We start from the raw sequence: 15,394 nt of genomic DNA, 5'->3' as shown, positions 1-15,394 counted from the left end.
CACAATTTCTCACTCCAGTCGACTTGAAATCACTCGCGGAGACGAAAAAAAACGTGACATTAAATTTCAAACACAACCGTTCGCGCGCGCGGCTTGCTGCGATCTCTTTGCTTCCGCTTCGGCTATTCGAATGAAAAAATCTCTGAAAACTTGAAAATTTGAATGTTTTTTTTAATGTTTTCAGAAGCAAAACAAAAATGGAAGCGAATTCCGCATTCCAAGCGTTCCTCCTCTGTGCGCATTTCACTCATTCGGTTTGTTTACCACCGTTTGCACAAAACTGTGTACAACCCCCTTTGCACAGAATCTGTGCTGCATAAAGAGAGGCTGATTTTGTGTAGTCGGCACTCATTTCTGAGCGTGACAAGTTTAGCGTGTAACAGCAGAGCTCTCTCCTACCAGCTCGGTGAGAGAGTAAATGAGTAGAAGAGAGTGTAGATATAAATATAGATAAGTTGAAAATAGATCTGTAACGGTTAGGAAGCTACAGATCAACTGACTCCGGCACAGTAGTGGCCACGAGCATAGAGTGCCTTAAAAAAAGGGTGCATAGGGTGTTAAAACATCTGGCTATGGTTTACACAGAATATGAGACCAGTAGGCGTAGAATGCCAGTTCAAGGTCGCGTTCGTCCCCAGATAAAAATCATGGCTACGCCCATGACATGAGCTTTGGTCCGACTCAGTAGCGGCTACGAGCAATGAGTGATTTCCAAATAAATTTTAGGAGTTAAAGAAAGACTGTATGAAGCATTCAGGCGAACATTGCAGTTCGTGCGAATCACGTTGGGATAACGACAAGATGATAAGCTTTTGTGACTTTTGTTCAATATAGCGATTGAAGAAGTTATGCGGAGATTCAGCTGTGCTGTACGGTGGCGAGGTGGCGAATGCGTGAAAAACAAAGTAGGAGGAGCCAAGTTCGACAGTATTCGCCGAGAAAGCATTATTATGATAGACGGAGAAATGTTCAAGATGATGGATGAGTTTGTCCACTTTCGGATTCTTGCTGACGTATGATTCAAATGTTAGTTGTGAAATACGGTTTCGGGACTACTTTGCTACGAGTTCCAGCAGAAGCTGATATCAAAGAAAGATTGAATTCCGTACCTAATGCATCGTTATCAAAATGCCGACAGTTCTCTAGGGGCTCAATATGAGACTATCTCTGAGATGGGCCTGGTTCGTCGTTTGCTTAGGAGAATCTTGAGTAGTTTGCAGGAGAACAGTTTATGGCGGCGAAGAATGAATCACGCTTAACTCTGAAGTCCTAAGCCCAACTCTACGGCTAACCCAGTTTGCAGAAAATGGTGAAAGCTGGAAGGGTACGTTAGGCAGAGCATATTACAGGAATGCTGAAAAGCTACCTCGCAAATATGGTATCTGCTTTGAATCCGGTTGGTACACGAAGGCGTGGAGCGTAAAGTAGTCTAAATAAGTACACGATTTGATGAGCGTGAAGCAGAATCGAGGAATGACAGCAGCAGTCACGAATGGAGCATTGGTACGTGAAATGAGTGGTTCAGTTTTATCTGTAGACCTTACTTATTTTTACTTTTGATGGAGCTACGTCCTTCAAAACATGACCTGCACCACAATGTTACGCCATCAAAATCGGTCCATGACTGCTTCCCTCCAGTTTTTTGATCTTCCCACACTCCCAAAATCTTGCTCTACATGGTCAAACCACCTAACTCGTTGCGCTCCTCTTCGTCTTATACCGGACGGATTTGAAATGAACACCAATTGTTGTCCGGCATTCTCACAACGTGTCTCGCCCATCGTACCCTTCCAGCTTTGGCGACTTTCTGGATACGTCTAAGCATTTCTTTACTGCAGTTATTGTCCAACGTTACCAATGATCCGAGGTAGACATATTCATCCACCTCCTTGATCTCATCTCCGTCGATCATCACACTTTTGCCAATGCGAGCTCTGTCGCACTCGGTTGCCCCAGCCAGCAGTTATTTCGTCTTTAACGTATTTACCTTCGATCCAACCCGTTCTGCTTCTCGTTTCAGCCTGGTATACTGCTCAGCAAGCACCTGAAACGTTCTTCCGACAATGTCCACGTCGTCAGTGAAACAGATGAACTGGCTGGATTGTTTAAGCCCGCCTGTTTCATAACACCTTCTACCGCAATATTGAACAAGAGATAGGAAAGACCATCGCATTGTTGAAGCCCTTTGCGTGTTTCAAACGGGTTCGATAACGCACCCGATATCATCACATAACACAGTACACTATCCATCGTTGTCTTACCCAAGTAACAATTAAAGTTGAACAGCAAGAGTAATATCTGAACATTGGCTGGTTTATGGTTACAAGGCTGAACACCGTGACAGCTGAACAATCATTTGAAACAAAGTTTATTGAACTCTCTTATTCAACAGTACATTCGAAGCTGAATATCAAGTTGAACAAACTTTTTTCCATCAAAAGTTTTCACTTTTCTTCAACCAACCTGAATGACATTGATTAAAGGTTATTTAAAGCTTTAATAAACATCCACTGTCGAAAATTCGTCCCACCGTAAGTTAACAAAAATATACATACCAAAGTTTGAGTCAAAACCGGATTCATTGAACACGTCGTACAATAAATCTTCACATCACGAAGCATGCTAAACACACACGGGCCCATGTTTTGTCGAAAAAGAACTCCTGATTTTAGCAGATGAAATTCTACCCTCGATCACGATGATTTCTTCGTCAATTTTTTTAATTCACAGAACGAAGCGATAGAATAAACTTATTTTCCACTGTATTCGTAATCATTATCAACGCAAGTAACAATCATTAAGCAGCATTTATTAAAGATTTTCAAGGAATCTAGTTCAAAACTAAAATCAAAACACACAGCTAACTTAGTTGTTTTCGCATAGCACTGATATCACTTCTCCAGGCTCAATGCAACCTTTAACATAGCTCTTATTCAGACAAGTGGATAAGTTTTTACCTTGCTTTCAATGTTGTTCACACGGCCTCATGTGGAGCAGTTGACAAGGTAAGTGGTTGTAAATCAGTGAATCCCAGTTCAATTCTCAATTTTCATATTTACTTATCTCCATCTTAAAATTCCAGCACACGTCTCCACTGCGTGTTTGAAATTGTTAGTAGCGATTATAAAACCCATAAAAAGTATATTTCAACATTTGTTTGATTTATTGTTGAATAATGGATGAATAAGCGATTGTTAAGCTTTCGAAGGTTGCCATCTGTTCTAAAAATAGAAATGACGTTATTGAAAGGGGCTTGAACAAGCGCATGATAGACTTTTATTCAGCCTTTCTTACAGTTTCATTTAAGCTTAAAGCCTGATTTGCTGCTGAACAGGAATCGCTAAAGAAATTTCTCGCCGATTCCTTGCAGAAATTTTCTTCAGCGACTCCCATTTGAACTGACATTTCTTTTCAACTGCGTACTGCGATCAAAAAAAAGGGCATTCTTGATCGATTCCTTGCAGAAATTTCCATGCATCAAGATAGGCCGAGAAATTACTTGTCAGCAGCGAATCAGGCTTAAGGTGAAGGTTCATTGAGCACGTAAACATAATGTTGCCACCCACTCGAGCCACCCGCTAAAGCACCCTTTCGAGCCACCCAACAAGGCGGAGCACAATGTTATGTGCGTCGGCCAAAAATGAATCATCATGTTTCATGTATACCTCACCAACAAAATTATGTAGGTAGTATTACTTGCACACGTTTCATACAAAGGTATTATTGTCGATATGAATTCATCAACAACTTCATAAAAACTTGAAATCACAATTTATTTCATTTGGTAGTGAAAACATGTTTTTTGACCAAAATTATAAGCATTTTTCACACCATGCGTGTGTTGTATGCTATTTTAGGCAGTTTTCTCCTCTCTTCTCTCGCTTCTCACGGACGGAGAAAGTTGCCATCAGTATTGCGGCGCTTATATTAAATCCACATCCAGCGGCGGCGGTAACGCGCAGAAGATATGCGCGCAATTCAAACGCAACGTCAAAATTCAAGTAGGCTTGGATTTTTTCGTCCTTCTAGGACACAAATGTTTCAAATTTGCTAAATCTGAAACATTTGGTGATTTTCATTATCACTGCGACGGTATATCGACATTTTCAGATAATCGCATTCCGTGGATTTATCTTGCAGAGCACAATATGCATTTGAATTCTACAGTCAATTGTACTGTATAATATCTTATATTCATTTTTGCTGTTAAATTGCGTCGTACATTGTTTTTCTCACGCATAAAAATGTTTTGCAACACTTGTGACATTGTACACCTTTTGAGTATTATGAAATTGTAAAATACGTGGTTGTAGCAAGTGTATGAATATCCAAACAATACTAATTGCAAACATATAAACTGGCATCTCTTCCAATCAGTGAGAGCGGCGCATCCGAATCATAAACAATGTTGGCTCAGTGAATTCGCATTCCGGTGCTGTTTTCGAGCACAAATTGACTAATATAAATGATTTATTGCTCCCAGGAGCATCGTGCGTGAATAATCAAAGTGTTTCAAGTATCGCATTAGATTTTTGAATTGCTACGGTGAGTTGAAATACGATTAAAAGTGAATTTTAGAACGGGCACCGAAAAGCCAGCAAACATTACCTCGGTGCGTGAAGAAGAAGGGATTCGGAAGTGCGTGGTATTTTACAACACAAATCACAGCAATAACTACGTGTTTGCATTCAAAAACTGGTGATTTGTGAAAAACACATTATGGAATGCTTTCAGTTAAGAAACCACCGCTCTACAATAAGGTTAGTAACTTCAAATAATCGTTTTTTGTGATCGCTCTCCAAAACACTGTGAGAAGCGTGGGAGAAGGGAGCGGAAAGCGAAGGGGGAAGTAAGGTGCCATATTAGAGGCCATTTTGGTACTCATGGGGATATGTCCTTAAAGCTAGGTATGCTGTTCAGCTCAAGAAAAGTAAAAAATTCTGCTCAAGAAATGGTCAAGAAATTTCCTACAGTGAGCTCCGTTTGAAATGATATTTCGTTTCAACTGCGTACTGCGATCAAAGAAAAATGCTTTTCTTGAGCATTTCTTGCAAGAAATTTCCCACGCATCGAGATAGGCGATTATTTTTCTGTTGCAGTGCATACTTCGCTTAAGGCTGAATAAAATCGCCAGAATTAGATGTTTAACAGCTAAACAAGAGTGTGTGGAGGCTATGAACAGCTTTTGTTCGATCGAAGGTTGATTTAAATTAGCTATAAAAGCGTTTGAGCAGCTTGGAATTGTTACCTGGGTGATCTGTGAAAGATGATAGTTCTCACATTCTAACTTGTCAACCTTTTTGTATATTGGGTATATTATACATGGTTATATCTGTTGAACTAGATGTTTAGTTTTCCCACCCAATTAAGCATCATCCTGTTTGTATCCACATTTACCAACGTGAACTTCCATTCCATTTCCCAGGATTTTTTCAAGTACTGACTGTTTATGACTAGAATAGACTAGACTAGCTATTCCCCAGAAAGTCCATCTTTCCAAAAGTCCATAAACCGCTCATCACCGCCGTGGATTAACCGAATGGCTAATCAGTCGTCCATCACTAGGCCGATGACAGTCACCGCTTTCCGCCCCGAGAAAGATAAGATAATCGATTCCCACTTGTTGAACAACAAACGGGCAACTCATTCAAGTGCTTCGGACGAGTGCTGGCGTAGGATCGGGGAGAACTAACCGGAATTCTCGATGTCCAGGTGTTCAGACAATCAGCGTCTGCACTTTTCTGTGACGGTGGGCGTCCTCTCGCGCGAATCTTATCTCACGCGTCAGAGTAATCTTATCTTGGGTCGTCGGGTGTTCATACTCGATAGCCGAAGTTGGTCAGTGGTTTGGGCTTCGATTGACCAATTTGGCTTAGCAGCGGCTTAGCCGACCGATCAGTCCATTGCCGGTCGTTCAGTCGGTTGGAGGTGTTCTTCGAATTTGGCGTAGTCGCGAATATTGAGGTTTATGGGAAGGAATGCGGATAGCGGAGTGATGGGGTCGGGTAACGGATTGATGTGTTCGCGGTGGATGAGTGGTATGTGAAGAGGTTCATGAGCAGAGGGTTCAATAGTCCATTGAGTGTGGAATTAGGTTTTTGTGGAATAGTGGGAAGTGATTACGATCGGTCCAAGGTTCTGCGGGTTGATTGGACTAGGAAATTGCGTAGAATGATGGATTGAGGGCCCGACTGCTCGAGTTTGGGTAGTGTGATACTGATTTATGAATATCTTGCAGTGCGGCTGATTGTGGTGGTGTTGGCTTTGGCAGCATGTCATCGAGTAGCGGCGCAGGATGGAGAACATCACTGTGTGATGTACGGGGTCTGCAATTATATTGGAATGCACAAGCAGAATTGTCCAACTACGGAGAAGGCAAGGCCGCTTGACAATCTGCAAGGTGAGGAGATCCTGAAGCGACGGTGCGGTTTTGTGTTTGAAGATGAAAAAATGCCTTTGTGTTGTAACTACGAGCAGCTCATAGAGCTCGACAACAACTTCAAGAATGGAGAAGGTGTGTTCGGCAGATGTGAGACATGCACGAGGAATATGCTGTACAGTATTTGCAACATGGCTTGCAATCCGGAGCAGAGTCGGTTCCTGACGGCTCATACGGCTTCGGAAGGTTACTACGTCGATAAAGTGGACTATCGAATCGACCGAGAACACGTGCAGAATGTCTACGACTCTTGTAAGGGTGTAATCCTGCCCTCAAGTGGAAAATATGCGATGGACATGGCCTGTGGAGGTTGGGAGTCCACGAGGTGCACCGCGGAGAGGTGGTTCGAATACCTCGGCGATGCCGTCAATAATGACTACGTGCCTTTCATGATTGAGTACCATTATCCGGAAGACCCGGATATCAGATACAATCAGGATGTACTGCATTGCAACGAAGGGTACAATGGTTCGAACAGTTGTTCGTGCGTGGATTGTTTCGACAGTTGCCCAGTGTCCGATCCACCTGAAGCTGAAGATCCTGGATTCCTTGTAGGCGATTTGAATGGAGTGACCTTCGTGGTGGCCGTAGTCATCGGAGGGTTCGGTTTGTCTATGGTGTTGTTCAGTGGTTTCTACAAGTCCAACGGATCATCGTTTGAGTTTCCTAAGTTCTGCGGAGGCTTCCCGGCCGTCAATAGAGGATTGACGAAGTTCTTCACTCATTGGGGAACTTGTGAGTATCCATAAAAGCTAGGTTCCATGTGTAGAGTGATAACCATATCTTTTTCAGTTTGCGCCGCTCATCCGGTGTTGATAATTGCTATCTGTTCTTGGATTGTTGGTGGCCTTTGCTACGGAATCATCCACCTACAGATAACTACCGATCCGGTCGAATTGTGGGCAGCACCCGAAAGCAGGTCACGCGTGGAAAAGGATTACTTCGACTCCCGGTTCTCCCCCTTCTACAGAACCACGCAAATGTTCATCAAACCTACCAAGCAGAACTACGTGAGTACAGTTTTGGGTTCAAATCTGCGATTTTAAATTATTAAACTCCCTGATTTTAGATCGTTCACGAAACATCAACAGGCAACATCACCTTCGGTCCGGCATTCGACAAGGAGTTCCTGCTCGCAGTCTTCGAGCTGCAAGAACAAATCGAGCAAATCGGCCAAGAGGAGGGTGCTGGGCTGGAAAAGATCTGCTACGCCCCGATGACTGCGGCTGGCCAAGAAACGGTCCTCAGCGAATGCACCATTCAGTCGGTGTTTGGATATTTCCAGAACGACTACGACAACTTCCACTCCGTGCGTCCCGACTTGGAGGGATTTGAAGTCAACTATTTGAACAAGATCAACGACTGCACCCGGAATGCGTACATTCCGGCTTGCTTTGGTCCTTACGGAGGACCTGTTGAGCCGGGTATAGCCGTTGGAGGTTTCCCAAAGCCTGCTCTGGGAGAAAGTCCGGATTACCGCCTGGCCACAGGAGTGATCATCACTTTTCTTATCAAGAACAAGGCTAACAAAGACGAACTGGGTCCGATGATGGAGTGGGAGAAGAAGTACATCGAGTTTATCGAGAAATACCAGAACCCGTTGATGGACATAGCCTACACTGCGGAGCGCTCGATCGAGGACGGAATCGACGCCATGTCGGAAGCGGAGATGTACACCGTCATCATCAGCTACGTGGTCATGTTCGTCTACATTACGATCTCGTTGGGAAAGGTTAGCGGCTTCCGGACGTTCTTCAACGAATCGAAGATTATTCTTGCGGTTGGTGGAATCGTAGTGGTGTTGGTGTCGGTCGCTTGCAGTTTGGGATTCTTCGGATATCTACAGCTGGCTACGACCATGTTGACGATCGAGGTGATTCCGTTCTTGGTGTTGGCCGTCGGCGTTGATAACATCTTCATGCTAGTTCACGCTTTCCAACGGATTGATAGGGTGCAGACTCCGGAAACGGATAAGGCCATCGGGAAGGCTCTGGGTCAAATTGGCCCATCGATCTTGCTGACGTCGGCTAGTGAATGCTGCTGCTTTGCGATTGGCGGTTTGTCGCCGATGCCTGCGGTTAACACGTTCGCCTGGTACGCAACGGTGGCACTGTTCGTGGATTTTGTTCTGCAGATAACTGCGTTCGTGGCCTTGATGGCATTGGATGAGCGGAGAGTTGCTAGCGGAAGGTTGGACCTGTTTTGTTGCGTGAAGAGCGAGAAGAAAATGGTTGGAAACGAACAGATAGGCATTTTGGAAAGTTTCTTCGGAAAGTATTACGCTCCGTTTCTGATGAAGAAACCGGTGCGGTTGACGGTGTTGGCTATCTTCATCGTGCTCTCGTCACTCTCGCTGATGGTCGTCCCGAATGTGGAGCCCGGATTGGACCAGGAGCTATCGATGCCGAAAGACTCGCACTTGGTCAAGTACTTCCAGTTTATGGCGGAGCTGCTGTGGATGGGTCCTCCGGTGTACTTCGTACTGAAGCCTGGATTGAACTACACCTCGGTACCGGACCAGAACCTGGTTTGCGGAGGTGTGATGTGCAATGCGGACTCCGTCCAAACACAGCTGTATTTGGCTTCGCGCTATCCAGAGATGTAAGACGGAGAATATCTTAACTTCCAAAACACATTTTTAATGCATTGTCTTACGGTTTTAGAACCCGAATCGCTCGGCCGTCTTCGTCATGGCTGGACGACTACATTGATTGGTTAGCCATCGATGGCTGCTGTCGATACAACAGAACCGACGGATCGTTCTGTTTGAGCTCCAGTAAGTATTCATTCTACCACTAAATCTAAACCTCGACTTAACTGTTCCATTTGTAGATACCTTCTGCGAATCCTGCCCTCGGGAGTTTGACGAAACGGGTGTTCGCCCAACGGTCGAACAGTTCGAGCGGTATATGGAGTTCTTCCTGTCGGACATTCCGGACGACCGATGCGCCAAGGCTGGTCGGGCAGCGTATTTGACGGCACTCAACTACGTTACCGACTCGGCTGGTCATCTGAACGTTCATGACTCGTACTTTATGACCTATCACACGACGGTTGTGGTGTCCAGGGACTTCTACGAAGCCCTAGAATGGGCTCGCAAAATTACCGACGACATCCAGCGGATGTTGGACGAGAAGGGGGCTGGAGTGGAGATTTTCCCGTACAGCGTATTCTACGTGTTCTACGAACAATACTTGACGATTTGGGGTGATGCGTTGCTATCGCTTGGACTGTCGTTGGCTGCGGTATTCGTAGTGACTCTCTTGGTAACCGGACTGGACGTTGTGTTCTCTCTGATTGTACTACTGATGGTTTTCTTGATTCTGTTGAACATGGGAGGCTTCATGTGGGCTTGGAGTATCACCTTGAACGCAGTATCGTTGGTAAATCTTGTCATGGTAAGTGATCTATTACGCGTGTTACTATCTTTTTCACCGACAATTCGTTAATTTCAGAGCGTTGGTATCGGCGTGGAGTTCATCTCGCACACTGTGCGCTCGTACAAGAACGAAGCCGGCAGCAAGGTTGAGCGGGCAGCCGAAGCGCTAACCAAGACCGGTAGCAGTGTCTTCTCCGGAATTACGCTGACCAAGTTCGCTGGGATCGTTGTGTTGGCCTTCGCCAACTCACAGATATTCCAGATCTTCTACTTCCGGATGTACCTAGGAATCGTGCTGATAGGAGCTTTCCATGGACTGGTCCTGTTGCCTGTGTTCCTCAGCTACATTGGACCTAGATCAACAAAGCAAGTGATTATCCGTGCGACCACGGATCCCCTGAGCGAAGCAAAGTATTCAGCTTCAGAAAATCATAACTTCTAGTCGTTTAGTTAACTCATGTAATTTATTCACCTCTCTCTCAAGTCCCAATACAAATCAATACTCGTTTCAACTGGGTAGTTTGAATGGAATTCCGGTGAATCTTGGCCTTTGTGTGATCCTGTCCGCGTTGATCTTCTCGCCGATGATCGTAATCTCGTGCCGTTTCTTCGGATGATACAGCAGATGAACGTCCTCCGGATCTTGGCGGTAGAACGGATCCGAGTGCCACCCATAGCTGTCAATCAAGAAACTTCGTTTCATGAAACTTGTCACATTCTCTCACACATAACCAACTCACCACTGATTCTCGGTCCTCGGCTCCTGGAACTTCTCCTTCGGCCCTTCGGCGATGTTCTTCTCCAGCAGTTTGAAGTACTTGTCGAAGTTGGCCAGCCCACTTTGCGCTGCCGCCGTCGTCGAGTCGTACTTGGACCAGAACTTGATGGCAATCGGCACCCGGTTCAGGTTCGGCAAGAAGTGGTCCGTCACGTGGCTGATCGCATTCTGCTTGTTAATGACCTCCTTTTCGAACGCGTACGACACGATGGCCGGCGGTTTGGGCGGTTCGTCTTCCTTGGTGACCGGCGGCATGACGTCGACCTTCATCTGTGACTTACTCCCGGAAAACCGGGTTGCTGCGAGCAGGACTCGGGCGCAAACACGCGATTTCTTCGAACTCAACTTATCGCTTCGAACCATTCGAATGGACTGAAGTGAACCCACCGCCGCCATCGGGGCCGGGAGCCTAAATTTGGGCTGAAAATTGCCTAGATCGAGGCGAAGCGCGCACGTGTATCTGTCAACAGGGGAGAGAGAGGGGAAGGGAAGCGCGCCAAATGCAAATAAAGGGTCGTGCGAAGCAGCTAAATGGAGGCAATAAATTGCGAAATAATTTATATCGCTGCTAATAGTGGAAGCGATAGTGGATGGAAGCTACGACCTTCGTTCCGAGTCGAAACTAGGTGAAAGTGACGTAGCCGAACGCGAAACTTCCGTGATGGGCAGAGGATTCTTGTTTAAAAATTTTATTATAAACGATAAACGAATTCTTTCAGTTTCTTGAAGCTTGCGCGGAGCGAAAGAACGGTGGAAATCAAGGCACGCAAACAGCAGTTCGGCCTGTTGCCTTAGTATTTGGCGCTTTTTTTTATAGTGTCTCTTTTATTCGCACAAGTTTTCTTCGGCAAACTTTGTCATCGTTGGGGCAGGTAATCAGTGGGAAGTTTTGTTGTTGAGCTATAATGATGAAAGCTCGGTTTTCCTTCTCCACTAATGTACAAGGCGCATTAACTTGCCTCGAAGGTCTTCTCCAAATCGATACACTGGAACCAATTACTTTCTTTCGACGTTATCTGCTTCCATAGATGGACGAAAATATCTATCGAGGGAAACTTTGTTTCATTTAGTGCTACAATATAAATCAATGCTTGTATTCGCACTACCGGCATTATAGTGCTTAGTACAAATCTTTTCGCAAGACGGCCTTAGGGAAAGATACCGCAGAATGCCCGCGAGGTGAAATAACCCTACGATATTTTGTAATACTAGTCGAAGTCTTAGTCAAATCAATAAAAAATTATAACTTTGTGCTGCAAATAACTTTCCACATTTAAATAAGTTAATCTAACTTTAAACATGCTATATTTATGCTGTAGTGCATTGTTTATACCAAATACTGAACTAAGAAATGTTTGTAAAAGGCATAATTTGGAAACTCAATTGAAGCCCAAGGAACCTTCTCTAGTATTTAATTTGGTCCTTCGGAACCCAATTTAGGCAAATCTCTGTATTTTTCCAGTTTTCTAGATTTTGCTCTTTTATTTTATGAGAAGCAGGATGTATTACATAATGGTCGTTTGACATAGTGATAATTATATCCCTGCTTTAAAATGCTACCTGTTCTTGTATAAAACTGCATTATGCTAAGCTTCCTTTATTCCAAATGTCTTTTATGCAAAAAGTCCTTATGCGAAATTTCTTTGGACCATATGGGTACCATTTTTAAATTACAGATAACTAGACGTAGTAAAGCTTTCAGTAAAAATCCATGGAGAATATATAGAACATCACTTTCAAGTGAACGAATTGCTATCTATTGACAGAACGGGAGTGGGCCGTTATGCCGAAAGGGTCATTTGGCCTAAATAACATTGACTATTGACTGTTTAGAGTGAAAAATTCTTACTACAGCGATGATACCTTGAGGGTTACAGCGTAGCGTGATGCCATTTCTGGTCGTATTGTAAAGCTCCATCTTTGTTGGTCTTAGGTCGTTTTCATCGGTGCTCCATTTTGTTGGTCCTATTGTATACCAGTTTCAAAAAAGTAGTCCACCAAAAATAGAACAAATTTCACCCGCTTCCACCGCAGTTTGATCCAAATTCCATTTCAAATATGTTTGGCAGCTGTTAAATCAGGTATTTTGTCTGACGGTGAAACAAATCAAAAACATATTTGGGATTCCTCATGAAAGTCCTCATCTCATTTTTAAGGATTTTTTTCCATCGATTTCTTCAGGAATTTCTCAAGAATTTTCTTTAGGAACATATTGCCAGGAAATAATAAAAAGATAATTCTGATAATTTATTTTTGCACTCTAGTGTTTCCTGGAAGGATTTCTTAAAAGATTTCACCAAGAAATAATTCAGATATTATCCACAAATTCCTCCAAGGATATATGCATAGACTTCTCCAGAAATTTCTCCACAGATTCTACCAGAAACTCTTCCGAGGATTCCCATAGATTCCTACATGGTTCTACTAAGGATTCCTCTAGGGTTCAACCAAGAATTCCTCCAGAAATTCCTTCTGAAATTTCTATAGGAATTCCTCTAGAAAATTCTTCAAGGACTTCTCTGGGAATTTTTCTTGGGAAATTTTCCCATAAAATAAGTCAGCTATTCTTTCGAAAACTCCTCCAAGGATTTAAGTATTTTTTTTTTCAAAAATTTTACCCTAAAACAATTTAGATACTTTTCAGATTTCTCCAGAGACTCCTTCTCGAATTCTTCCACAGATTTCTCCAGAGATTCTTCCAAGAAACTCCAAGGGACTCCTCCGGCAATTTATCGAGAGATCATTCTACAGAATTTCTTCAGAAATTCGTCTAGTTATGATTCAGCGATTTTTCAAGGAAATGCTCTCGGCAAATTTCACCGCTTAAGAATTCAGAGATTTTATCGAAAACTCCTCCAGTGATTTCAATAAATCCTCCATTGATTTCACCTCGACATGATCCAGATATCTTAACGAAAGTTCTCCAAGCATTCTTCCGAGAATTCCCCCCGGGAATTCTTCTAGAATTTCACCTCCAGAGATTCATCCAAGATTTACTCCTTTAATTTGTCTAGGGATTCCCAAAGAGGATGTTCCAGGCATTTCTGCTGTTTTTTGTTTTGTTCTCGAAGGGATTCTTCCAGGATTCCACTAAAGATTCTTCTTGCTGTTAATCCAAAAAATGTTCCATATTTTTATTCAGAAACTCCTTCAAGGATTTATTCACGGCCATTTCTCGAGAAATTTGAGTTGAAGAATTCCACCACGAAATAAATAATTGTTTTGTTTTTTTTTTTTTTTTTTTTTTTTCAAAAACTCTTCCAAGGATTTTAATAGTTCCTTCCAATTTTCCCAAAACTTTCTCTACGGATTCTTCCAAGGACCTCTCCGAGAACTCTACCTGGAATTCCTCCAGAGTTCTACCAGGGATCTCTCCAGGAATTCCTTCTTCAAAGAACTCCAGTAGGGATTACTCATGAGAGTCCTGTTGAGATTTTTTAAGGAATTTGTCCATCGATTCCTTCATGAATTTCACTAGGGACATATTACCAGGAAATTTTCTTAGGCACACCAGTGTGTCCTTGAAGGATTTCTTAAAAGATTTCACCAAGAAATAATTCATAAATTCTCCACAAATTCCTTCAAGGATTACATGCACAGACTTCTACAGAAATTTCCCCACAGATTCGCCCAGAAATTCTTCCGAGGATTCCCATAGATTTCTCCATGGTGCTACCAAGGATTCCTCTAGGGTTCAATCAAGGATTCCTCCAGGAATTCTTTTAAAAAATCTTTCAGGAACTTCTTGAGGAATTTCTCTAGAAAAATTTTCGCCGCTAAATAAGTCATCCATTCTTTCGAAAACTCCTCCAAGGATTTTAGTAATTCTTCTAAAAATTTCATCTTCAAATAATGTAGATACTTTTCAGAAATATTTTCGAGAACTTCTCCAGGTATTCCAGTAATTCCTTCAAGACTTTTTTCAAAGAATTCATCAAGGGATAATTTAAATATAACCCACCAAGAGTTCCTCCACAGAAAACTCCAAAAATTCTACCAAAGATTCATCCAGTGAGTCTTTCGAAAATTCCAAAGGAGATTCCTCTAGGGATTCGCCAAGGCTTCTTGGGATGGTACACAAATTATGTCACGCTAAATTTTAACTTTTTCGACCCCCTCCCCCCCCTTTGTCACACTTTTTGTATGAGTCCTCCGAAAATTTTGTAAGACTTGTCACGCTTGGCTCGACCCCCTCCCTCCCTTGGAGCGTGACGTAATTTGTGCATGACCCCCTTCCAGGAATTCCACATTCAAATATCGCCAGAGATACCTCCACAGTATTCCTCAAGAAAACCCTTCAGGGATTTCTTAAGGAATGTCTCTAGGGAAATTTGGCCACGAAATAATTCAGAGTTTTGAAAACTCATGCAAGAATTTCAGTAATTTTTTCAAAGATTTCACCTGGACCTAGACAAAATTCAGATATTTTTCAGAAATTTCTCAACGGGCTTTTCCAGAAATTTCTCCAAGAATTCCTCCAGAGTTCTTGCAAGGATTCCATTTGCAATCAGGAAAGACTATTCAGGAAACTCTTCCAGAAATTCGTACATATATTCTTATAGGAATTTATCTTGGAAATCTGCCAGAAAATGCTTTAAAAATACCTTTGAAATTGCTTCTTCTGGGAGAAATTCTAGAGGGATTATAGAAGAAATTCTTGGAAGATTTTTTGCAGTGATTTTGGAGATAAATACTGCATGGGGAGCGATCAGTGCAAGAATGCATAACGGGAGTCTTCGAAGATCCTTTGGAAGAAATTTTTGTTAAAAGCCTGGATAATCTTAAAAAAAACTCACTG

The 15,394-nt window shown here is 43.0% G+C and overlaps 2 protein-coding genes across 2 annotated transcripts; one reads left to right on the top strand and one right to left on the bottom strand.

Annotated features, from left to right (window-relative positions):
- The first annotated feature begins 5,801 nt into the window (after positions 1 to 5,801).
- On the top strand, positions 5,802 to 10,330 carry LOC5572116 (Niemann-Pick type protein homolog 1B). The gene is made up of 7 exons (XM_001660140.2): positions 5,802 to 6,038; positions 6,239 to 7,174; positions 7,232 to 7,449; positions 7,509 to 9,040; positions 9,103 to 9,215; positions 9,272 to 9,837; positions 9,895 to 10,330. The coding sequence occupies exons 1-7, from the start codon at positions 5,969 to 5,971 to the stop codon at positions 10,258 to 10,260; spliced, it is 3,801 nt and encodes a 1,266-aa protein (XP_001660190.2). The 5' UTR covers positions 5,802 to 5,968; the 3' UTR covers positions 10,261 to 10,330.
- On the bottom strand, positions 10,264 to 11,007 carry LOC110674877. Its single transcript, XM_021839459.1, has 2 exons — positions 10,559 to 11,007; positions 10,264 to 10,495 (listed from the first exon to the last, which is right to left on the bottom strand). Exons 1-2 carry the CDS (start codon positions 10,990 to 10,992, stop codon positions 10,327 to 10,329), a joined length of 603 nt encoding a protein of 200 aa, XP_021695151.1. The 5' UTR covers positions 10,993 to 11,007; the 3' UTR covers positions 10,264 to 10,326.
- Positions 11,008 to 15,394: the final 4,387 nt, after the last annotated feature.

Source organism: Aedes aegypti, chromosome 1 (genome assembly GCF_002204515.2).
Source record: "Aedes aegypti strain LVP_AGWG chromosome 1, AaegL5.0 Primary Assembly, whole genome shotgun sequence".
NCBI lineage: Eukaryota > Metazoa > Arthropoda > Insecta > Diptera > Culicidae > Aedes > Aedes aegypti.
Note: the sequence above shows the minus strand (reverse complement) of the source record. Positions and strands in the feature narration are given on the sequence as shown.

Excerpts from the sequence above, each read along its gene's own strand:
- LOC5572116 (XM_001660140.2), top strand. The coding sequence starts at position 5,969 with ATGGGAAGGAATGCGGATAGCGGAGTGATGGGGTCGGGTAACGGATTG. Across the intron at positions 7,450-7,508 it reads AACCTACCAAGCAGAACTAC|ATCGTTCACGAAACATCAAC; the intron begins GTGAGTACAGTT and ends CCCTGATTTTAG. Across the intron at positions 9,838-9,894 it reads CGTTGGTAAATCTTGTCATG|AGCGTTGGTATCGGCGTGGA; the intron begins GTAAGTGATCTA and ends CGTTAATTTCAG.
- LOC110674877 (XM_021839459.1), bottom strand. The coding sequence starts at position 10,992 with ATGGCGGCGGTGGGTTCACTTCAGTCCATTCGAATGGTTCGAAGCGAT. Across the intron at positions 10,496-10,558 it reads CCGAGGACCGAGAATCAGTG|CTATGGGTGGCACTCGGATC; the intron begins GTGAGTTGGTTA and ends CTTGATTGACAG.